A 24,941-nucleotide genomic window follows, 5' to 3' on the forward strand; every position below is an offset into this window, starting at 1 on the left:
TGTTTATGAGATTTTAGTTGTGAGTGGAAGTTTTTGCGTATTTATAGTAGGGGAATAGTTGGTGGATGGTGGGAGAAATGGTATAAAACAAAAGTGAAGCTTTTCTTTTATGTGGGGTATGGATATTGAGTAGCTTAAGAGTGTGGAATGAGAAAGGCACAAGGCAAGCTTTAAAGAAATGTGATCAAATGGGAAGAAGCCACACTCAAGTTGATGATGTTCATGTTTCATTTAACTGAAAATGACTTTTGATTAGTATAATAGATAGAAGCGTGAATAGTTTATTATATAAACAAGTATAAATATTGGCGTTTATGTATAGCTTTAGTTTATCAAATTTATTAGTTGTGATCCTCTGGCTAGTTTCTTTATTTCAACCAATCATGTATTTATTTAAATTGGAGAACGAACTCTCTCCCTTCCTCCCTTGTCCCTCCTTCCTTCTAAATAATACTACCTCCGATCTTAATTATAAGAGCCAGTTGACTAATTTGAAGAGATAAAAGAAGTAAGTTGAGTTAGTTATTTGTCCTAAATAGGTGTTGTTTTTCCTAAAATATCTTACTAATCAAGTGCATTGATTAAAATTATTATTTTTGAAGGGCTACTTTGAAAAAAAAAATATAAATATGAGAGACAAAGTGGATTGGGTCTTACATTTAGGATCAAAATAAAAGTTAAACAGGGTCTTATATTAAGGACCGGAGGTAGCACTATCTTAAATACATTTTAAATCAAGCATGGTATGATATTTTTAAATCATAGTGTGATTAATTCGTTGATGGGGTAAACGACCATAAGTTCTAAGTTAGATATGTTGGTTCATTTAACCCATTTTAACCTTGTGACTTGAAAAATCAAAACTTGATTCATTATGTAAGTTAAGTGGACATGTTTAACCACAAATCATTTTCTAAAATATTATCATCGAAAAAAAAAGAAGAAAAAAATGCCTTCAATTATTCTAATCCCTTAAATTTTGACTATTTGAATTGTTTTGTAGGAATATTTCATAATCTACAGTAGTATTTATCTCTCCCATACGGAATCTATAAATCTATCTTCTTTAATTTCATTGCTAATGATAAAAATATGGATGCAGGGATGTTTTGCCCATAAGTAAGAGTTTGTAGGCTTAATTTTTGTTTATATTATTTTCAATGACTGTCCCTTTAAATTAAAAAAAAAAAAAAGAAATCGTGTCGTCTATGTGACAGAGTTAAATGCAGCAATGGGTTGAATTTAGGAATTCATAAACCCGGGATTTTTTTGGGAATATTCTTTTTCATGAATTAATTTGGGATATTATTTTAGATTTAGTTTTTTCAAAAAATTGGCGGATTAAATGGCTTAGTGCACCCTACTCAAAACCGGTTGGTTTGATTTGTTTAGGTCCTATTTGACATCATAATTAAAATAATTTATAAGCACTTTTTATATAAGAGAAAACCATATGAAAGTACCTTACTTTCTCTTCATTTTTAATTTTGTACCTATGTGTTTTTTCCTTAATTAAATATTTAATTTTATCTTTTTAGTAACATTACTTCTATAACTTTTTGTTTATTGATTTTTTTAGTCTCTACATAGGATTAATGATGTTAAAGAAGAAAAATAAAGATTTATTTAAGAACAAAAACACTAGGTACCAAATTGAAAATTGAAAAAAGTTAGGTACCTCCAATATGGTTTTCCTTATATAAGTCTAGATAAAATCCTTTCATATACTTGTCTTGTATTTCAAAATTAATATTAAAAAGCTACTTATAAGCCATTTAGTGCCTGTTTGGTAGTGGTAGAAAAAGCATTTCATTTTTTCTATGACTTTTGAAAAAGTTAGATTGGATAATGTGATTTATATTGGATTGGCTTTAAAAAAGTCAGATTAGGCAAAAGTAAAAGTTGTTTGAGTTATAATTAAATAAGCAAGTTTAATTTGTAAAATTACCAAAACAGGTGTAATTAATAAGCCACTTAAAAAAAAAAATTGTTCTTAATATAGGAAGTCAGTTGTAGTATAATTAGTGAGTTTTTTTTTTCTAATTTTTACCCTTATTGACTTAATAAATACATAGAGAAAAAAATAAATAGGTGAGATAAAATATAAAACATATTTTTCATACCCTTTCTTTAACAAGGGCAAGTGTGTGAAAAAAATTATCAATTTAATATATTTTTGGGTTTATGAGTTTGAAGTATATGTGACTTATAAATAGGAATATGTATTTAATAGGGAGGTTTAGATTAACTTTTAAAAAGGTCAATTTGATAATTGAAACTTATTTGGATGAATAATGAAGAAGTAGTTTAGATATAAAATGATTGAAAAGGACATGTGTTTTATAATATGAACTATCTTTGATTTTTATATAAGACTTAATTAACTACTTTTGAAAAATTAAATAAATTTAAATGAATTACTTTAAAGTATTTGTATTTATCATTTTTCTTCAACTTAAGTTCCTTAACTTATAAATTAATATGTAATCTAATAAGACATAAATATTTTTAGAGATCATATAACATATAATATAATTAAATAATTTATTTGACCTCTTTAATTTGTTCAAATTAGTCTATTAAGATCTTATATTAAAGAGTGAAGATCATATATAGACAATTTGATCAATTTTTTTAAAAAATAATAAATTAAATTATTAAGGTGAAAGGAGAGATGAGCGAGAGAGAATGAGAGAGGTCGACAGAGCGAGGAAGCCCAGCACCGTTGCCAGAGGAGAGGGATGCTTTGGATTGAAGTTGTAAGAAAGTGTGTATGATATGGGTGGTTTCCAAACGAGCAATCTCTGGTTCCTAGGGACGAGGAGTGGATGCATGATAAGCCCTCAGAGACTAGTGCAGACAGTTTACACCGAGGAAACTCTTAGGGTTTTGGTAGGAAATAGACATCTTTTAAGCAGGCATGCACCCAAGGTAGGGATGAGAAGGAGCAGGAGGAGGACTGGTAGAGTGAGGATAAGTGGAAGGAGAGAATATCATTCCTTTGGCTGAGAAAACTAGATTGGTTGCTCGATGGAGTAATGCCCTGATTGTTAAACTACTGGGGAGGATGATTAATCCTGAGTTTTTAGACTCAAAGCTCTAATAGTTGTGGCTGGGGATGGGGACATAGAAACGATTGATGTGGGAGCAAGGTTTATGATGGTGAATTTCATGAGTCAAAAAGATTATGATTTGGAATTAACAGGGGGGCCATGGCTTATCCATGATCACTACCTAGCAATTCAACCATGGAAGGAGACTTAACCCGGAAGAAGAGAAAATAACAAAAATTGCAGCTTGGATCCGTATTGCGAAACTTTCACAGGATTATTATGATGAAGGAATCCTTTATGTTTTGGGTTCATAGGCTGGTCGTGTTCTTAAAATTGATATGAAGACTCTACGATGCAAGAAGGGTTGCTTTGCACATATCTGTGTTGAACTGGACCTAACCACCCTGTTAAGACTGATCATTCTGATTAATGGGAAGGAGAAGAGAGTTCAGTATGAGGGGATCCATCTTATCTGTTTTAATTGTGGGCGGTATGGTCATCATACCGACCATTGCCCTTATTCAAAGGCTTCCCAAACATCAGGTGTCGATAAAGGCAATAGTCAGGATACGCTAAATGAGAGCCATACACCAGGGAACAGTGCAACAAATGTACGTAGCTAATCTAGAAAAGCAGCTCAGTTGGCGTCGAAGTTTGATAGCTGGATGCTAGTTCAAAGACCTTGCCGAACCCACTGTCTAGGACCACCGGAGGGAGGGTTGCAAAGTCAATGGCAAGTATCTCGGGCTATTATAAATGTTGATAGGAATGGATCTCGTAATGCGCTTAATGTGGAAGAAGGCGAAAGTTCATATAGTGGTGGGATTATGGTGACAGCGGATCTCTGCTGAATGACATCACAAATAAAAAAGTTGTGATTCGAGCTAATTCAGGGGTGAATAGAAGAAGCCATGGGCTAATTTTGGGCAGAGAGAATGGGCCTACTAAGAAGGGCTAAGTAGGTGAACCTAAAGCAAATGGGGCTGGGAAACAACAGAAGACGAAAAATGAACTACCTAGGTTATTGAAGGCTAAGCCTAATTTAGGTTTGGGCCAAAAGGATGTTTGGGCCAAGGAAATGCAAGAACAGAGATGGATGTGAATCCAGGGTCTACTAAGGCTGTGGGGACTAAGTTGATAACACATAAGTAGCCCTTCCTTCTCCCACACAGGTTGACTTGGTCAAGAGTTTGACTAATCCATTTGTAGAGGGCGTCGTTAAGCACATAGCATTAGATACGATGTCTGCTAATGATCCTACTGATCCCGGAGAAAGCTCAAGTCGTGCGTTCCTCATTCATTCGAACCCAGTTTGAGAGATGACGTCATGGTCGAAATGAGTGGACTGGCTCAACTTGGATAGTAGTGTATCCCACTTTCTAAAGGCTATTTCTTATGGATTTGAATATACTTATTTGGAACTCCAAGGGTGTTAGGAATAGGTCTTTCTTGAGACTATTGATGGAACTCTGCCACTGATATTGTTTTCAATTTTTGGCGTTGCTTGAACCTAGACAATGTGGGATAAGGCTTGTGTGATAGCGCGTCATCTTTGGTTTGGTTAAATTTAAGGTAGTTGAAGCTTATGGTTTTAGTGGTGGAATTTAGTGTTTATAGGAGGATAATATAGACTTTTTTATTTCCTGTAAAGCTTCTCGGGTAATGCATGGGTGTTTAACTTCAATGCAATCCTGCATATAGATGAAAGGGTGTCGATGGCTCGTGATCTAGTTGTCCGGATCATGGTTTAGTAACATGAAATGGTCTAAGGGGTCGACTTTCAGGGTCCAAGGTTTACGTGGTTCAGAGGAAGGTTTGCAATAGGATCGACCATGTGCTAGCTAATCATGAATGGAGCAAGATGTTCTCAGAAGCTTCTATGGTGTACTTACCTCGGTTTAAATCGGACCACTATCCCCTCTTGTTGAAATTAAATATTTGTGCAAAGAAAAGATATGAAAGCTCACCATTTCTGTTTCTTTGCTCCTTGGGTACTCATGAGGGCTTCTCGAGGTTAAACATAAGTCATGGAGGGCTCGATGTTGGAAAGAGAACGTGGAGGGGTTTTAAAAGGAAGCTGTTGCTTGGAATAGGAGGTGTTCGGAGATATAAATAAACGCAAAGCAATGCTTTGGGTAGGTTAGAGAAACTGAAGTATGGTGCTTTAGATAACCCGGCTGTGGAGGAACAGCGAGTCAAGGTGTGGGAGGAACTGAGAAGTGCCTCTTGCAAGAGGAAATCATGTGGCTCCAACACTCTAGATACCAATGGTATGCACAAGGGATAGAAACACCAGATACTTCCACATTGTAACGTACAAAAAAAAAGAAAGAAAATATAATACGTTATTAAAATAATGTTTTATTAGTTAAAAAAAACCCAACCCTCCTTTTTCCACGGAGAGTGAAAATGGGGGGGTAATTAATGCAAAGGAAAAAGAAGGGGTGAGGGATGGTTGAAGGGAAATAGGATAAGGCGTAGGCAGTGGAAAAAATTAACATTGGGCTATTAAATACCTTCACCCCAGATGATTTCAAGTCGAGGAGGAGACAGAACAGGAAGAGAGAGCAAAAGAAGAGAGAAGAGAGTGAGAAGCAGAAAGGAAAAGAGAGAAGGAGCCAGTTGTGAGTACCAGATAGTTTTGGGAATAATTATATACATAAAACTACTTCTTTTTGTCAAATTTCCTTTATGAATATTTCCTATATATTTAGAGCTTTATATTATTAGTTTCATTATCAAGTTTAAGAAAATTTTACTTTAGATATGAAGTAAATATAGAGTTTTGACAATGTATGACGTAAAAATTTAAAGATACATTATTAAGAAATTTAATCGTTTATATTTGTCAATGACTATTTTGAGAATTTTAAATTGAATTTTAGTTGAAAAATTGTTATTTAGACATATAGCATCTTTTTACCAATTAAATTAAGTTAAATAATTTATTTGAGTTATTTACTATATTATTGAGGTTTTAATTGGTTTAAATCTTAAAAAAGTAAATATATATTTTAAAATAATTTTTGAAGGCTTGAAAAATTGTAAATTGAGAATTTTGTGAAATCAGATAAAACTATAGTTTGTTTATAATTTAAAAAGAAGTTGTTTGGTTTGAGGAAAAATTTTAAAGGAGACTACAATAAATAATTCAGAATTTTAATATAAAATATTTAGATTTTGGGTAATAAAAATATATTTACTTAAGTTGTTAAACTTATATGTAAATTATATTTTTCAAAATAATATTATATCTATTATAAATGCCTAGATTTGGGAGAGTTAATATATTTATGTAATTTTGGTTTAGAGGGTAATCTTAGAATTTTAGAGTAGTTTTGAAGCACTTTTAAGTTTATATTAATAAATATTTATGTGTAATTTTGTAGACCCTTGAGAATTTTGGAGTAAACTTTGTATAATTATTTGTAAGCTAAGAATACCAAGTAACTCTGAAAATCTTTTCTTGTATATGTGAATTTGCTAATTTTTATATACTGAAATATAATATTATGAATTTTTTAAATAATGTTTTGGTATGTCACCTGATTTTATTAAGATTTATTGCTAGTAATTATGATCAATATTTAAATATATTAATAGCTATGAAATTACCATAAGTCGCTGTTAAATGGTATATGAATTTTATTGCTATCTTATTTTTAATAATATATTTGAGAATATATTTATGATGTATCATTATTTGCATATGACATGCATTGTTGGGTTAATGATAGAAGGAGATTACATGGATATAAATTACCACGTGGTATGCTATCACTCGGTGCACAGTGATGGCACTTGTCAGGTCCTTTTCTATGTTTTCCTTTGTCGAGAATTTATTGAGTTGTGGGACATGTGACACCTCCCTATTCACAAAGGAAGGGAGCCATAGTCCGAGCTTGAGCTCTATATCTTTGCAGGATATATCTCTAGTATCGGTGAGCTTAGAATAATTCAGTAAATAGATTAGTTCTATCGATATGTGTTAGCCTATGGCTCCAGTCAGCGGTATAAGGGTGGATGATATAAGGGAGGCAACATATTGCATTATTTTTGGATATATTAGAAAAATGATATTGGTATATTGTTGAAAAATGATGAATGTATCAAATATGTGATTTTTAATATATTTATATACACACATATAAACAGATTTTTGGTTTATCATATATGTTTGCTTGTATAGTTAGAATTTCAGTAGTTACTAGACGTTTGATGTCACCCCATATATTAACAATTTTCAGCGAAGGATCTAGTAGAATCAAGGAAAGCACTAATAAAGTGAGCGTGAAGGCTTTTATACTCTTAAGCACATGCTATGTTATATTTACATTTGCATGACTATAAAATTTAATAGTTTTTGTTGTATGTCAGAAATATTTTAAAATTATGACTTGTTTGGAGTATTAGTAACGTATGGATTTTATATGAAATATTTTATCGAGTATATGATACAATTATGAGAGGTATTACATTTTGTATCAAAACTACAACATTCCATGGCTTTTTATTCGAATATATTGAAATAATTTTCCAAAAAAAAGGCTAGAAGTCATGGCAATTTAAATATAAAACATGTGCACTCACATAATTATATCCATGTACGCGATAAATATTTCATTTAAAAGTCCATACGTATTTCTAACACTTCAAATAGGTCATAATTTCAAAACATTTCTAACATAACTTGACAAAATAAACTATTAAAGTCTTATAGTCATGGCAATTAAAAATATAATAGCATGTGCACTTCCTTTTAGTTTTTAGATTAAAGGTTTATTTGTGTAACACTGCTTAGTTTACCTAGTATCCCTGTGCTATTCTGCATAGAAGGAAGGATGGTGAACACTCGAGAGACTAATTCTACCCCACTTCCACATCAAAATGCTTCTTCTCGTCAAGATAATAATGCTATTTTGTGAGAATTACGAGATCATGTTGTGAGCATTGATTAGAGAGTGAGGAGACATGAGGACGAGTGGTGGCAATCAAAGGACAGTGTGATAGCCATCAAGAAGAAAATGGCCCTGTTAATGATGAAGCTCCCAGTAACCACCAGTCAATAAGTGATACTCTTAGAGGCATTGAATCGAAAGTGATAGCAGTGCACATTCTCAACACGACCTTGCGTATCACACTGCTCTGGGAATTTAGGAAGTTTGATCCTCCTAAATTTGAGGGCAGGCTGAATCCATCTGAAGCTGAAGAATGGATCGAAAGGCTGGAGACTATATTTAGAATAGTAATCTGCACCTTGCAGGAAAAAGTGCACCTTGCTGGGCAGCTATTACAAAAGGCAGCAAAGAAGTGGTGGGATAGCATTAAGCCTTTTGAGAGCACAGAGATAACTTGGGAAGGTTCAAGGAAAAATTCTTCTAACACTATTTTCTAATGCCCTTATAGTTGATCAAGAAGCAGAATTCTATGAGGAAGACTTTATCGCTCGATTTCTCGAGTTAGTTAAGTACACTACTTATCCGCAATATAATATAACTCAAAATGGATGGCTGATAGGCTACTGGAAAAGGCCAGGCCAGAATTAAGAACAGCTCTAGCACCCTTAGAGATTAATGATTTTGAAAAAAATATGCACAAATTGCAAATCATTGCTAGAAGAATGAGAGAAGAAGAAGCTGAGAAGAGGAAGGACTCTTATACAAGGTCCATTCCATTCATGAGACCAATAGGAGGAATCGGTAAGAAGAATACCTACATCTTTAACAGCTCAAAGAAGTGGTTTAATCAACCCCCAAGGAATCAATCTGGTAGATCTTTGAGGAGTCAATTCAGTGGACCCTTGAGGAGTCAATTCAATGAACCTCAGAGGAGTCAGGTCAGTAGGGGACAGAGCTCTTACCGAGGTCCTACAACTCCTATCACTAGCACTACCAATAGTCAAAAGTGTGCCAAATGTGAAAAAGTGCATCAAGGAAATTGCATTATCTGCTTCAAGTACGGGAAACCGAGGCCACATTTTTAGATTCTGTGAGGAATGCTCGCAAGGGGTCAATTATACCAGAACTGTTGTCCCAGGAAGAGTGTTTGCTTTATCTCAACAAGAAGCTGACGCTGCCCCTAATTTGATTAAAGCTATTCTTAAACTCCAAGGCTTTGAAACTCAAGCTTTATTTGATTCTGGTGTGACACACTCATTTATATTTGATGATTATGTGTCTCGTTTAAATATGCATACGTATGAATTGCCTTGTGATGTGATTGTTTCTACACCAGCAGGAGTCTCGGTGAAAACTTCCAAAGCATGCTTGAATCATATGATTGAATTTGAGGGTAGGACTTCCACTGTAGATCTTGTTTGTCTACCCTTAAAGGGTATTGACTTAATTGTAGGAATGGATTAGTTGTCGACAAATGATGCCATCCTAGATTGTAGAAGGAAGACCATTTCTTTGCTGGTCTTCTCCGTAAGTTCTAGTGGGCCACAACTGTTGTCTTTAGTGCAAGTTGAAAAGTGTATTCGAAAGGGTAGTCAAGCCTATATGGTGTTCTTCTCCATTCACACAACAGCTAAAAAAGGCATAGAGGAGATTGCAGTGGTGAGTGAATTCCCGGATGTGTTTTCTGACAAGATAACAGGTTTTCCTCTAGAGAGAGAAGTGGAGTTCTCTATTGATCTTGCACCTGGAACTGAGCTTATCTCTAAAGCTCCTTATTAGATGTCTCCATTAGAATTAGCAGAGTTAAAGAAACAGATCGAGGAGTTGCTGGAAAAGGGCTTCATTAGGCCGAGTGTATCCCCTTGGGGCTCACCTGTGCTCTTTGTGAAGAAGAAGGATGGGAGCATTAGATTGTGCATTGATTACTGCCAATTGAATAAGGTAACCATAAAGAACAAGTACCTTTTGCCCAGGATTGATGATCTACTTGATCAGCTATCTGGAGCATCAATATTCTCTAAGATTGATTTAAGGTCAGGATATCACCAATTAAGGGTTAGATCTGAGGACATCCCAAAAACTGCATTTAGAACAAGATACGGCCACTATGAATTCCTTGTTATGCTGTTTGGATTAACCAATGCTCCAGATGTCTTTATGGATTATATGAATAGAATCTTCTGACCTTATTTGGATAAATTCGTAGTAATCTTTATTGATGACATCCTCATTTGCTCTAAGAATGAAGAAGAGCATAAACAACATCTTAGAGTTGTACTACAAGTGTTAAGGGAACACAAACTCTATGCAAAGTTGTCAAAGATTTTGGCAAATCGCTTGGAAAGAATTATGCTTTTAGTTATTACTCCTAATCAGTGTAGCTTTATTCCTGGAAGGCATAGTTCAAACAATATTATTTTGCCACAAGAAACTGTATATTCGATGCGGAGTATGAGCAAGAAGAAAGGTTTTATGGCTCTTAAAATTGACTTCAAAAAGTCATACGATCGTGTACGATGGGAGTTTGTCACAGAATGCCTTGAAGAACTAGGAGCCCCTCTACTCTTCATTGAGTTAATCAATGAGTGTTTGTCCATAATGGATATGCAGATTTTATGGAATGGCATGATGGGGCCTAAGTTTAACCTAAGTCGTGGTTTAAGGCAAGGAGACCCAATTTCACTTCACCTATTTGTATTAGTTATAGAGAGGCTCGCCCATATGATACAAAATGAAGTACATAATGGTAATTGGATTCCATTCAAACTAAAAAAGAACAATACACCTATTTCCCAGCTTTTCTTTGCTGATGATCTGTTTATCTTTGTTGAGGCAATTTTAGATCAAGCAGGTATTGTAAAAACTTGTTTGGATGATTTTGTCTAGCTTCTGGAGAGAAGATTAATGCTGCTAAGTCTAGATATTTCTTCTCCAATAACGTTAACCATATGTGTAGGCAGGAAATTAGCAACTTTTTGGGCTTTACGCCTATAGTGGACTTGGGCTGGTACTTAAGCATGCCTTTGCTTCATAAAAAGGTAACTAAAGCTACCTATCAACATGTTCTCAATAAAATGGATAAACGTTTAACGGGGTGGAAAGTGGATACTCTCTCTCTAGCAGCACGACATACCTTAGTGTCTTTAGTTGTGCTAGCTATTTTGTCTTACACTATGCAATCTACTTGGCTCCCCAAGTCTTCCTGCGAAGCAATTGATAAAAGGTGTTGCTCTTTCCTTTGGGGAAGCACTGCCGCCTCTCGTCGGGTATACCTGGTGGCCTGGGATGATGTTTGTCGTAAGAATGATGAAGGTGGGCTTGGTCTACGTTGTGCTCGTAAACAGAACACTATTTTTATGATGAAGCTAGGATGGGGCTTAATTAAGGAACGTGATGCGCTGTGGGTGAAGTTTTTAAGAGAAAAATATAAGTGTGGTGCTGACATAATCCATAAAATTGAGGCTAGACGCAATGGTTCACAGATATGTAAAGGAATCCATAATACTTGGGATTTGACTTCACAAGGCCTGGGTTGGCGTTTAGGTGATTGTCTTAAAGTTAACTTTTGGACCGATAAGTGGCTACCTCAGTTTGACGCACTTCAAGATTTCTCCATAAGAAGTCTACTTGAAGGTTGGTAGGAGGAAGTAGTTGCTAACTATTTCACAGCCTCGAGGGCCTGGAACTGGAACAAGATGGCTGGTTTCCTACCAGTTGTTGTCTTGAGGGTGATTGAACAAAGATTCTTGAATGGTCGTATGATACAGGATGACTCCCTAACATGGTGGCCAGCTCCAAACAGGGAGTTCTCTATTAAGTCAGCATATCTGATGTTAAGTCAACCGTCTCATAATACTCATTGTGGTTTGTGGAATAGAATTTGGAAACTAACCGTGCACAATAGTATAGATCCTTTCTGTGGCTGTGTGCACGTGAGAGGTTATTTACTAATAGTGCTAGGAAGACCCGTGGTATGCAGGGAGACGATTTTTGCTATCTGTGCAAAGGAGAGCAAGAGGACATCTTACATGTGCTTCGTGATTGTCGAGTAGCGAAGGCTTGTTGGGACGTGATCATTCTTACCCAACTTTGACAGCAGTTCTATTCTATCAACTCGGCTATTAAGTGGATTGATTAGAACGTTTGGCAGGCATATGCAATGATGGAAGTCAGATGGCATGTCTGTTTTGCCCTCTTGTCGTGGCATCTCTGGCTCAATAGGAATGCGGGCACTTTCGAAAGTAAAGCTGCAGGATCAAGGACCTTACTTGCGTAAACACGAGCTATGGTGAAATAGTCGAACATCAAGCTCTGTGCGTCACAGCTTGGGCCAAACAAAACCCTCAGATGGACAACTCCCTTTTTGGGATGGTTGAAGGTTAATGTGGATGGGGCATGTATAAGGGATGACAGAAGAATTGCTTGTGGTGGTCTTATGCATGACTTTGAAGGCAGAGTAGTGGATGGTTTTATGTTTAAGATTGGTAGAGGTAAGTGTTTGCATGCAAAGATCTGGGCTGTTTTGTGGGGACTTAAGAGAGCATAGGAACTACAATGGAAGAAGGTTTGTGTAGAAACTGATTGCTGGGATATTATTAATCTCATTACTACGGGATAGAAGGATGAGCATCCGGATAGCACCTTGCTTGCTAAGATTTGTCGCTAGCTTGAGAATGATTGGGAGGCAAGGGTTGAGTGGTATAGAAGAGAAGCGAACTGTGCAGCTGATATGTTAGCTAAGGAAGCTCTGAATATGTCTGGGTCCTTTATTTCTTTTGTTTCTCCCCTTGAATTTTTACTTGATTGTCTTAGAGTCAATGTAAAGGGCTAGCCTGCCTAGTCTGGTGACAATTTTTTTATAATAAAAAAATATATAATGTGATTTATGTTTAGATTAACTTTTAAAAAAGTCAATTTGATAAATTGAAACTTATTTGGATGAAAAATGAAGAAGTAAGTTTAGATATAAAATGGTTGAAAAGGACATGTGTTTTATAATATAAACTATCTTTGATTTTGAATATAAGACTCAATTAACTAATTTTAAAAAATTAAATAAATTTAAATGAAGTACTTTAAAGTATTTGTATTTATCATTTTTTTTCAACTTAATTTCCTTCACTTATAAATTAATATATAATCTAATAATTCACATAAATATTGTAGAAAGATCATATAACATATAATATAATTAAATAATTTATTTGACCTCTTCAGTTTGTTCAAATTAGTCTACTAAGATCTTATATTAAAAAGCGAAGATCATATGTAGACAATTTGATAAGTTTTAAAAAAAATAATAAATTAAATTAATTAAATTTTATTAGTTATTTTTTTTTTCTTAGACGAAGAAAACATCAAATTATTAGATAGAACCTCCTTAGATACCCTTCTCATTTTTTCTATCTTCACTGTTTTTCTCTTCATGTTCCAAACAGAAAAGGCTAAAATTTCCGGCATTAAACTTTTCCTCCAAAAGTTGGTTAGACTAAAGCCCACCCAAATAACTTTCAATTTTCAAATAAGCATCAAACTTGTGTTTTATAGAGTCCCGTTCCTCGTTAAAACAGCAATCCAAACACACCTTTAGTAGTGGATAAAACAGGTTAATTGTTTGAGCTTTTTTAGCCAGACATTCTTTATTGTACGTTATATCTTGTCTAAAAGAGGAACTATCCTTTTGCTATGGATATTATTATACACGTTTGAATATTTATTATATGTTGGTCTCATAACAAATATTTCCTTTGAGATGTTAATTCTTATCTAATTGATTCACAAAAATTAAAAAAATTCGTTAAATTAATTATTTATGATATATGTGACTTGTTTTCTAAATTGTCTTTTTAATGATTTGTATTAAATATTACTCTGTTAATAAAAAAAAAGTCTCTTAATATTTGCAATCAATATGAAAAGTTTTACAAAATTATAAATTTAGAAAATAAAATAAATTAATATTTTATATTTGGAATTAAAATAGTCTCCACGAGCTTCCCCCCTAACTTCCTTACTATTTCCCACATTTAGGATCTATTAGAGAATATATATTAGATGGTGATATTGGTATGTGGATGATTTATGGTGTGGGCTTGTACTTCATTTTTCTATTAAGATAAGAGCTTTTTAATTAATTTGAGAAGGGTGGGAAAGTTAAATAAATTAGTTAATTATAAAAAATATTAACATGATTTTTGTAAAATATCTTTACATGAGCTTAGATTCTTTCTTAACTTATCAATTAGGCAAATTAATTTGGTAAAATAATAAATATGTGATAAAAATTAATTAAAATCTTATAATTAATTATTTAGGATTAAATTCAACTCCAAAACTAATTGTAATGTAATACACTAATATTACCTCCAGTTCTTAATATAAGACCTTGTCTAACTTTTATTTTGATTCTAAATATAAGATCTCAATCTACTTTGTTTATTATATTTATGTATTTTTTTTCAAAATTGTCCTTCTAATAATCATAGTTCTAGCTGATATAGTTGATTAGCAATGATGTTTTAGGAAAGAAATTATCTATTTATTATAAATAACTAATTTAACTTATTCTCGTAATCTTTTCAAATTAGTCAACTAAGTCTTATAATTAGGATCGAAAGTAGTATATTGGTATATTGGTATATTGGGCTCAGGCCCAATTTGGATTACAGCGCATAAAACGCCGTCGTTTTTATTCCCATGGGATGATGCCACGTCGTTTTACATGTTCCAGTTCATCTCCGTTCTGGCAGAATGCTGTTCAGATATGGCTTCAGTTAAGCTAATTCAATCGGGTCCACATGGGTCCAAGCTCATCTGACAAATTCAGGAAATTGTCTCTCACTCGTCCTTTTCACGCTCCCTCTTTTTATCTTCCTCAGTGGGCCTTCCTTCAATTTGCCTTCCACTTCATAGTTATCTGGATCGAATCAATCGATCAAATCATCGCCATCGCGGGAGATAGTAAGTCTCTCGTCTACCAAATCTATAGTATTATTCAAGATTGGTAAAATTTTGTGCTCGATGATCGTTTCTTTTGTTTCTTCAATTTAACTTTTTTGCGTGATTTTTCTGGTGCAGGTTATTCTATCACAATTATACAACCTTTTTGGTTCTGGATGGCCCCTCACTGAAAAAAGCTAATGCTTAATGTGATTAAAAAGGTTAATCATCTTTGGGAATATAATAATAATCAAGTTGATCTGTGGGTTTCGAGTTTGTGACCCGTGAGGTTGCACTTTGCTCACGCTTTTGTGGAATATTTTCCTTGTCTTGATGATTTGGTTCAGGACTTTTCCAGAAGTGCTTCGCTAGTAGACAAAGAATGTCTTTACCGTGGAAAGTTTGTGTAGAATTTCAAGTTAAAGGGATCAGTGAGTGAGCGAGCGGTACTGCTCACTGGCATGGCACATGCACATGTCCTGCTATCACTTTACTCATCATTTGCTGTAAATTTTTTAGAGCCTTCTTTTTGTCTCCATTGTGAGCATTCTTATATGTATCCTTTCTGTGAGATTCCCAGGATTGATTGATTAATTGTTCGTTTCCTCATTGCTTGTTCACAGGCCGTGCCGTGCGTTAGCTGTCCTAGGGTTGTAGCTGAGTGGTAATTGAACAGTAATTGAACTTCCATGTGTGATTTCGTTGTAGATTCTTCAACATGTGAAGATAAGGTAAATCCATTTGTTGGTAAGATTGTTTAAGAGCACTGATAGATCCTTTTTTTTTTTTCTTTTCAAATTATTGTTCTTCTAAATCTATCTATTTAAGAGATTCCCTATTCATGATTGTTGAAATCCTGTGTTTTTTTGGTGCTCTTGTGAGTTGTCGTTTGTGTTCTTGCGTGAAATTATGTTTACGGCTTTTGTTTTTCTCTGCCGTGCTGGCAGATGGGAGAGACTGCGGCTTCCAATCCTGGTTTGCAATTGTCTGTTTCATTTGGTAGATTTGAGAATGATTCCCTGTCCTGGGAGAAATGGTCGACTTTCTCACCAAATAAGTACCTGGAAGAGGTTGAGAAGTGTGCCACGCCTGGATCAGTAGCCCAGAAGAAAGCTTACTTCGAAGCTCATTATAAGAAGATTGCCGCCGGAAAAGCTGAATTACTGAGTCAAGAGAAGGAAACGGACAAGGATCCTTTGAAATCAGAAGATGAAGATGGTGAAGATCAGAGTGGCATTTGTGGGGCTGATGCAGAATTTGATGCATCCGACAATCCAAATTCCATTGAAGGGTTTAAGCAAGAGACCCATTCTTCTGGTGAGATCAGCAGGACCCAGGTTGATTCCTTTGAGGGGGATTTCTCGGCCTCTGGAGATTATCAAATCTCATCTGTTGACGGAGAGAATAAACAGTTGGACGAATGCAGATCAAACAGTTCCCAGGTAGAGAAACCTGAAGAAGAAGAAAGGCCTACCATGGAAGCTGAAGATTTAAAGGAAAGTTCTCTCGAATTGGACAAGGAGATGGTAAAGGTATCAGAAGTTGAAGCAAAACATGTAAAAGTGGAACAGTCAAAGGACTCGAAGGTGTGTTTGATGCCATAGAAACTTATTGAAAAATTTTACCCGTTAAATCTCAGTTTATACATGCTGTATAAACTTTGCTAATTTGGTTACCCTGTTTCTTGTTTCTTACTGTTTATTTTGGACAGGTTACCACTGGAAATAAGAAAATTAACACAGCAAAGGCTAAGAAGAAACCACTGCTACCTTCATCTAAGGTAGCTCAGGCTTCCACACCTGGAAGTTTAAGATCCATAACAACTCCGACCAAGACACCAGCATTTGCCTCTTCAACTAGGAAGGGAAATTCTCCCTCTTTATCCGGGAGGCAAGCAACATCCACTGGAGAAAATAAAAGAATTGCTAATAAATCTCTGCACATGTCCCTTAGCTTGGGTCCAAGCAAACCTGATCCAGCCCCTCTTACCTCAATGAGGAAATCATCCATCATGGAGAAAATAGGGGATAAGGACATAGTTAAACGAACATTTAAAACATTCCAGAGCATCAACCTGCGAAAAACTTCTGGTGAAGAAAGATCTTTGGTGAAAAAGCAGGTAATTGTATTGAGATTATGTGTACTCTTATATATATTGAGAAATTATGTCCATAACAGTGGAAATGCTCATTTATTATTGTTTTTTTTTTTTAATGTCGCAAAATTCTTGGGCAGATTCCTTCTGGGTTGACTGAGCGAAGGGTCCAAAAATCTATGCCTTCGCGAATAGAAAATGGACGGTAATCTTTTGAGTCTGCCTTATCAATGTGTTATTTTATTCCATCAGTTTAGTTTCCCTTGATATATTTTATGTTGCATCTTTCGTTCCTTACATACAATCAACACATTTTAACATAATTCGTAGTGCTGACAATCATTTCTTTGTTGTGGTTTGTTGTGTTTGGAAGAATTTTAATCAATCACGCATGGATAATGTTGAACAAATGAAGAATACAGTTATTTATTATAAATGTGATTAATCATTGTAAAATATGTTGGACTCCATTATAAAATTTATTTACAGGCTTATTTTCCCAACAATTATCTTTTGTGACCTTGATTGATGATTTTTCTTTACTTGGGGAATGGTGGCTGGAAGAGCATTACGAGTCATATTATAGTAATGCCACGCCCCATGCTATTATAGTTAAAACTACATGTTGCTCTGTCAAATTTGTTTGGGATTGTGTAGAAGTGCTTTTTAAAAGCACTTTTCTGCAAAACGAGACAAACTCCTTCACATATTTACTTCATATACCGTAAAAGCACTTTTAAACCATGGTTTGGTTTCCATCTAAACACTCCCAATCCCCCTTTACTTCTGCACAGTGCCCAAGCGCTTTCCAACCTGAAAGTTGTTCATTTGTTCAATAATATCAATGATAAACTTTTGCCTATCCTTTTATTGAACTACTTGTATTATATTGAATGTGGAATTTCTGTTTTACACCTACAGTAGAAGACTACTTTTCCAACTTGATCTCTTCCTTGGAGCCGACTTTTTCCAACGGCCTATAACCTTATATTGTTACTTTGAAATTTTAAATTATGTTTATCTAGATAAAATATAAAATTTATTAAATGATTATGGAAAATTAATTGTCTGTAGGAGAGGATAGGTACCTGTGCATGATAGAAAGACTGTTAATTGCTTCCATCTTTCCTCCTCCTTGAAAAGAAAAAAAGAGTTTAACCATTCCTTAAGTTCTTTTTTGATGCTAGCACACAGTGATCACTGTAAATATGTGTTTGCTGATCTGGTGAAATTGTTTACAAATAGGCCAACTAAGGTTGATGGTATCAATAAAATAAGTGGAAATGCTGTCCGAGTTTCTGGAGGCTTAAAAAGTGACGTGAGAGCAGAGAAAGGAAAAGAGGTATACACAAGTCCTGTTTGTGTATGCAATTCAGTGCATGCGATGATATTAATGCTTCTATTTTCATTAACTCCAAAAATGCTTCTATTTTCATTTTGGAAGTCTTGTTTATTTCTTCTAACCCATCTCTTCACTTTTCAAATCAGTTTCCTAAGAAAATAGAGGAAAAATCTAATGCAAAAGCGGCAGAAAGAGTACGGCTTCAATCAAAATTGAAGGTACACTGTTCTGTATAATAATTTTTTCTAACTTAGGCGTGGGTGCATGTATTCATAGTTCGTCTTAGATTTAGCCAGCTGGCTACTGCTATTATTATCCATATCGTATGCAGAAAGTGGGTGCCTGACCATCATTTCTGAAAACAGGGGCAAAGGGAGATCGAGAACAAGAAAGCAAATCACAATTTCAAGGCAACGCCTTTGCCAGCTTTTTACCGGGCTCAAAAAGTATCAAAAACCCGCGCAGAGAAGGCAAGTATCATACATCTAAATATTTGATCTCTCTACCGTGTTAACGAGTAGGTTGAAGGATTAAATATAGCAGATCTTCCTCCATAACGAAGCGTAGCTTGGGGGTGTTTTAAAAAAAAAAAGGAAAGAAAGAGCGTAGCTGGAACGTTATCTTCCTTTTTTTCCCATTGATTATAATGATTTGGACTCATCTTTAAAATCGTTCTAGGAACATTGCTGTAAGAGGTATTCTGGCAGATAAGCATAGATGATAGTGATTAGTGGGCCACACTCATGCTAAATGTTTACTTTGACTTCATTGTAAGTCGTTTCTAGAATTGCAGCTTCTTACTATTGTTTAAGTCATCCAAATAATGGCCTCTTTGTAAATCAAGTAACATTGCAAAACCTTTAAGGCGTTCAATTTGGCTGCTAGTAATTTGATCTTTGTGATTAGCATTGACACGGTAGATCATATTTTCCATTAAAAGGCACAAGTCTGAAACCTTGTATTAATGCTACTAACGAATATTAGAGCCCAGTAGATGTAAAATTGCCAAGAGACAAGCAGTAGCATTAAACAACTTTATTAATAATTGTTTTATACCTGATTATTTGTGAGCAAAATGAAGGAAGCAAGGTGAGAGAAAGGCAGGAATGCATTGACGTAGGCTTATTCTTTCAGTATTTTAAATTGTGACTGATCATGCCAAGTCACTATAATCATTCCCAAAATATTTCTTCTTAACTCTGTCGTGTTCTTATGCAGGGGGATATTAATTCTGAGACTCCTCAGTAGCCCTTTTAAAGGGTAAAGATATAGAGAAACGAAAAATAAGACAAAGTACATCAGTGGACAGGTAGATATGCATTTTCAGAGGAAATGTTTGCGGCAACGACTCACTCCTCGATTGAGAATGAAACAATCGTTTAGACTTTGTATTTGAATATGTAAAATAATCAGAAATGTATATTGTGGAGATTATGGACAGTGTGAGGAGTAGGATTCATGCATTATAATGAATTTCTTCTCCTCTTGAGCAATATAAAGCCCGTAACGTAAGATGCACGTATTTCTTGTATTGAATTGCAACTTTTTCCTTCTTCCTGATATTTTCTATGATTGAATAGTATGGTTTCTGAGGTGCTACTAACCATAACTGGAAATTTTTCAGAAAATTGGAAGTTAAGATTAATACGAAGTTCAGCTCAAAAAAAAAAAAAAAGATTAATACAAAGTAAATTCTCTATTACGTTGCAATATGGGAAGCAACTCTGATGTGTTTTCTTTGGTGAATAAATACAAATTCTCATTCATCTAAAATTACATATCAAAAGAATTATGATATAGTAACAGAAAATCCCAAGAAGCTGTGCAAATCCTCGTTAATGCCAGAAGAATCCAACATTAACAGAGAAGTAAACTAAAGAATGAGTGATCTGGGTAACATAAAAAAGGATGGCTCTAGTTCCTGAATTTGCCAGACACAGGCTGTCCCAATAGTTGTCAGGTCCACATAGTTTGGGACCAATCCAATTGTCTCTCGAGTACGAGATTATTTACAGCTGTCTCATGATCAGAACATGGACCATCCTATGACTTTGAACGGAATAATATAAATTCCATTCGGCAAAACTGATCATTCTACTGTACAAGGATTCTGTCCCTGTTCCCAGAACTTACCCAGAATTTGATTTTGTTTTCTTCCTCTTCTGCATATTACGAGCAATGTCAATACAGGCCTGATCAACCATTCCCAGAAAATCCTTAATGATGACAAAAATTTCCAGAAGATTCTCTGCTTTCTCTTTTGAAGCTCCTCCTTGATAATACTCCGTTGTTTTCTTCACAATCTGCATTACCCTTGTTTGCTCATCTTTCACTGATCTCAATTCTTCCTCAGCACTTCTCAGAAAATGGTCCATTTCTCTCACAAAGTTCCCTCCTTTACCATTCCCACACTGTGAAACTAGTTGTTTGATTTCTGCTATCCGAGTGGAGAGGGATGATATTGAAGCAACTAAACTATTATAATCAATAATGGCTGCTTTCTTCACATTGGAGAACTCAGTACTAATTCCTCCAACAAATGGTAATCCTAACTTTAGGTATTCCATTTCTCTCTGTTCATCTGAAGCAGAGTTCTCAGACTCACCTTTGTTGTTCACTTTCCTACTTCCACTCCGATTCAGGCTCCAATCGCGGTTAAGAACGCACCGTTTTCCCTCAGACCGGACTACTTCTTCAACCACAAAGTGAAGCAATGTGGTTTTCCCATCTGTGCTTTTGACATCAGAGAGTTTCCTCAAAGAAGTCAAGTTAAAAGCTTGAGCATTGCCTCTTGAAGTACCAGCATTCATACGGTTCCCAGCCTTAAGGACTGCTTCAAGAAGTTTCACAAAAAGCCCTCTAGTTCTAAGCTCCTTGCAGGCCAATTCAAGTGTGTTCAAAGATTCCTTGATCTCTAATACCTCTGAATCATAATTGAACCTGAAAAGCATAGCATTCAAACGCTTGAAAGCTGAAGGAACAGCTTTGAGAATATCATAGAGGAAGGATTCTGCAACTGCAAGTCTTGCAGGGTCTCCATTATAATCAAGTATTTCAGATTGTTCTTCTTGTGTTGGAGCAACTCTAACAAGCTTCTCAATTATATCTGAATTAAGGCCTTGACCCTCATCAAGGGCATCAAGGATTTCTCGTCGCGACACAGCTAAAGATCTCAAGACAATAGCAATATTCTGTGATTTCCTGGAATCAAGAATGAAAGTTGTGCTTGATTGTGCAGAAACCTCCTTGGTTGGACTAGTTGAATTGTTCTTGGTTCTTTTGCTTGTAGCCACATATCCAAAAAGAGCTTCCATAAGATCTTGATCCACCCTGAAGTATATAACATAGGCATATCAGGAACTAAACTATAATGGACAAATAATATATCAGAATTCACAAAATCTATTAAATTAGGATTATTACCTGAAGGAGCCACGATTCAACTTGTCCCAAACCATGGAATGATCAACGTTGGTGGTGACTTTATCCCAATGTAAAGGTTTTAGTTTCACCTTATCATTGTCTTCCCCTGACATTTCAACTGGGGTAGGTGGTGGTTTTGAAGATGACCTTGAGCTTCCGGCCATGGGCGGAGCTGGTGGTGGTGCTGGACTCTTTTTAGCCGGCGCAGGTGGAGGTGGGGGAGGCGGCGCCGGACCTTTTTTATCTGGAATTGACGGAGGAGGAGGTGGAGGCGGTGGTTCAGTGGTTTTCGTTTTGTTAGCAGCAGAAAAGTAAGCAGAGGGCGGTGGTGGTAATGGTGGTGAAACAGAAGAAGAAGAAGAAGAAGCAGTAACATGATGTGGTGGCGGTGGCGGTTCACTGTTTTTCGCTTTTGAAACAGCAGAAAAATAAGCGGCGGGCGGTGGTGGTAATGGCGGTGAAACAGTCGCCGTCGTCGTCACCGGAGGAGGAGGGGGAGTGGCTGCTGTTTTTCGAGAAAACGTTCTCCTCCAACTCCGATTCGACCCATGTTCATCTTCTGATATTAAATTCTTCTCGGAAGCCGAAGATTTCCCACGAAGCAGAGGAATTTCTTGAACAGGCCCAGATTTTTTCCGGCGATGCTTTCTTCCATACCCATCATAATCATCATCTTCTGTTACAACCTCTACTTCTTGTTCTTGATCTTGTTCTTTAGCGATAGTTCGAACCTCCCTCTGTAATCCCTTCTTGGACCTATTCTTCTCTTCAAGCTTCCTCCAATAAATCACATCCAAACCATTCTCATCAACAATCAATCCCTTCACATTACCTTCAATTCGTTCAAACGCGTTCGTCTGAGGAACAACAGTTCTTCCATTTCCATCAGCAGGTTCCGAAGCAGAGGTGACACGTCTCTCATCTCTTCGTCTTTTCTTTAAACACCATCGGATAAAGAAGAAGACTAACGCAGAAACAACCACTGTGCTTGCTGCAGTAATAGCCACAGCCCTCCCTACCTTACTATTCGATGATGAAGAACTTCTAGTTGTTTCCGCCGGCACCGGCGTCGGTATCGGCTGAACTGCAGGTGACGGCGGTGGAGAAATGCTCGGTGGAGGAGCTGGAGGTGAAGTTTCAGGTGGAAAGAAGGTTTCGATGTTCTGAGGCTGACAATTACAGATTGGTGCGAGCAGAGAAGTGTGAAGAACGAAGAGAAAGCTCAAACAAAGCCATGGCTTCACATTAGAAGAAGCCATGAAAGCTGAGGAGCGAAGAAGAAGAAGATCACAAACAAAACGATCGAATTTTTTGTTTTTTTGAACCGAATCTGTAAAGATTGTCCCTTTTCTGATCATGGATCGTTCCCGAGTTTCGATTTTTTGGATTTTTCCTTTGTGCTAATGGAGATTTGGGCGCGTTGCCTATATTTTCTGACAGTTTCAAAAGCGAATCAGTTTATTATTGTTTTCTTGCCTTCACTTCTCACTGCTCCTCCAATATGCAATTACCGAAAAACCCTGACCTTAGGAATGAATCCCAACATTCTCACCAAAGGTCAATTTTACAAGCAAGTTGTCATCCATCGAATCTGAGTTTAAATTGATAGGTGGATGTCCCATTCATAAGGAATTTATTTAAAAAAATTAAATACTCATGAAGTTTGAGATTTATCATGAACCCAGTCCAACTCACACATTTCTTTGTTTCCCCTGGGTAAAACCTTAATGGCTACAGGGGTAATTTAGTACTTTCACAGATGATTTGGTCTTTGTTTGAAACAGTACAACGGTCCCGAGAGGGATTTGGTGGTTACTTCATTCACTGTTTCAAACTTTTTTTTTTAAATATAAAAGAAAAAAGTTTGAAGAGGTAAGATTTTGGAACATGGAATTAAATTAATTAAACATCCTCTAAACATGCCATATAGTTAAATGCATTCGCACCAAAGGTCAGTTCTATGATAAAGATGCCCATATGAATTTTGAGCTTAGATTATCATCTTGATGCCTCCTTCATGACTAATTTATAAATATTTTAAATTTTTTCTATAATTATTTTATATCCAATAATACCATAAGATGCAAGTATTGTTCGCTTTAATCAGGTATAACTCATTTTTATTTATAAGAAAAATCAGCCATCTCCACTTGATATTAATGAACATAATAATTTAGCTTATTTTTTTCATCATGAGAAAGAAAAAAATATAGAGACAATCCCTCAATGGAGATGATGATCTGTAAATATAAATTTTTTACTTTTATTAATGCAAAAGGGAAAAGAAAAAACCGATCGAAACGCCTTGTATAGAAATTTTATTAACTAAAAAGATTTGATATATTTCTATACATAAAAAGTACAAGTATATTAGAAGATTTTGCACACAAAAAGTATAAATACTTAAATTCAAGTCCTTTTTACTAATTTTTTCAAAAGAAAAATAACCCTAATATTTGAAGGGTAATTCAGTAGTTTCACAAGAGATTTGGTCCTGTGTTTGAAATAGTACAAGGGGTTGGGTGGTGGGGTGCCTTCCTTATACTGTTTCAAATAAAGAGAATGAAAAGGAAAAAGCTTGAAGAGGTAGGGAAGGGATTAGGACTTGGGAGCATGAAATTAATTATTTTTTAAATATGCCATATAATAATAATAATAATAATAATAATAATAATAATAATAATAATAATAATTGTGGGTACGGTCTTTTTCTGACTTAGCGTTATGGCGTCCGAATATGAAAATGTACCAAACCCTCTTATTTGAGATTATATGCAATAGATATTAGTATTATGAATCTAGAACTTGAAATAGAAGGTGACTGCTTTTGACTTGGGATTTTAGTGGTGGGCCCCACCCCCAACCTCCAATGATTAGGTAACATGAGAAAATGCCAAGAGTGGCTCACCAAATTGGCCCTTTTCCCCCCATTTATCCCTTCCGTTTTGGCCTATTCACCAAATTCATATAAAATTAGATGTCAAAGAGGGTGTTATGGTTGAATTTGGCTTTTATGGCGAGCTGGATTTGGTCAAATATTTAAAAAAATTTATTTTGGTCAAATCTCGTGATTTAATATTCATTGTGATTCGAAAGGTAAGAAATAATTAAATAGTTTGTTTCCATGTGAATGCAATATTTTCATTTTGTGCTGTAAATTTTTGTTTTTCAAGAAAAGAAAAAGTATTCCT

General features: G+C 35.4%; 3 protein-coding genes across 5 annotated transcripts; 2 read left to right on the plus strand and 1 right to left on the minus strand.

Moving 5' to 3' along the window:
* Window positions 1–8,559: 8,559 nt before the first annotated feature.
* On the plus strand, window positions 8,560–9,415 carry LOC114757073 (uncharacterized). The gene is made up of 2 exons (XM_028946066.1): window positions 8,560–8,889; window positions 8,978–9,415. The coding sequence occupies exons 1-2, from the start codon at window positions 8,560–8,562 to the stop codon at window positions 9,413–9,415; spliced, it is 768 nt and encodes a 255-aa protein (XP_028801899.1).
* Window positions 9,416–15,026: 5,611 nt separating this feature from the next.
* On the plus strand, window positions 15,027–19,863 carry LOC114757109 (protein WVD2-like 7). 3 transcript variants are annotated; one of them, XM_028946094.1, is made up of 10 exons: window positions 15,027–15,111; window positions 15,238–15,396; window positions 15,514–15,621; window positions 15,838–16,476; window positions 16,602–17,009; window positions 17,126–17,190; window positions 18,231–18,327; window positions 18,474–18,545; window positions 18,693–18,797; window positions 19,546–19,863. In XM_028946094.1, the coding sequence occupies exons 3-10, from the start codon at window positions 15,580–15,582 to the stop codon at window positions 19,573–19,575; spliced, it is 1,458 nt and encodes a 485-aa protein (XP_028801927.1). In that variant the 5' UTR covers window positions 15,027–15,111; window positions 15,238–15,396; window positions 15,514–15,579; the 3' UTR covers window positions 19,576–19,863. The 3 variants fall into 3 exon arrangements, with proteins under 3 accessions (XP_028801927.1, XP_028801928.1, XP_028801929.1); XM_028946095.1 differs by lacking the exon at window positions 15,027–15,111 and having other exon boundaries at window positions 15,186–15,396; XM_028946096.1 differs by lacking the exons at window positions 15,027–15,111; window positions 15,238–15,396 and having other exon boundaries at window positions 15,449–15,637.
* A 137-nt stretch (window positions 19,864–20,000) lies between these two features.
* Window positions 20,001–23,131, minus strand: LOC114757051 (formin-like protein 4). The gene is made up of 2 exons (XM_028946048.1): window positions 21,751–23,131; window positions 20,001–21,657 (listed from the first exon to the last, which is right to left on the minus strand). The coding sequence occupies exons 1-2, from the start codon at window positions 23,106–23,108 to the stop codon at window positions 20,457–20,459; spliced, it is 2,559 nt and encodes an 852-aa protein (XP_028801881.1). The 5' UTR covers window positions 23,109–23,131; the 3' UTR covers window positions 20,001–20,456.
* Between the last annotated feature and the right edge of the window lie 1,810 nt (window positions 23,132–24,941).

Source organism: Neltuma alba, unplaced genomic scaffold (assembly GCF_004799145.2).
Source record: "Neltuma alba isolate B1F8T4 unplaced genomic scaffold, ASM479914v2 tig00010560_pilon, whole genome shotgun sequence".
Lineage (NCBI taxonomy): Eukaryota > Viridiplantae > Streptophyta > Magnoliopsida > Fabales > Fabaceae > Neltuma > Neltuma alba.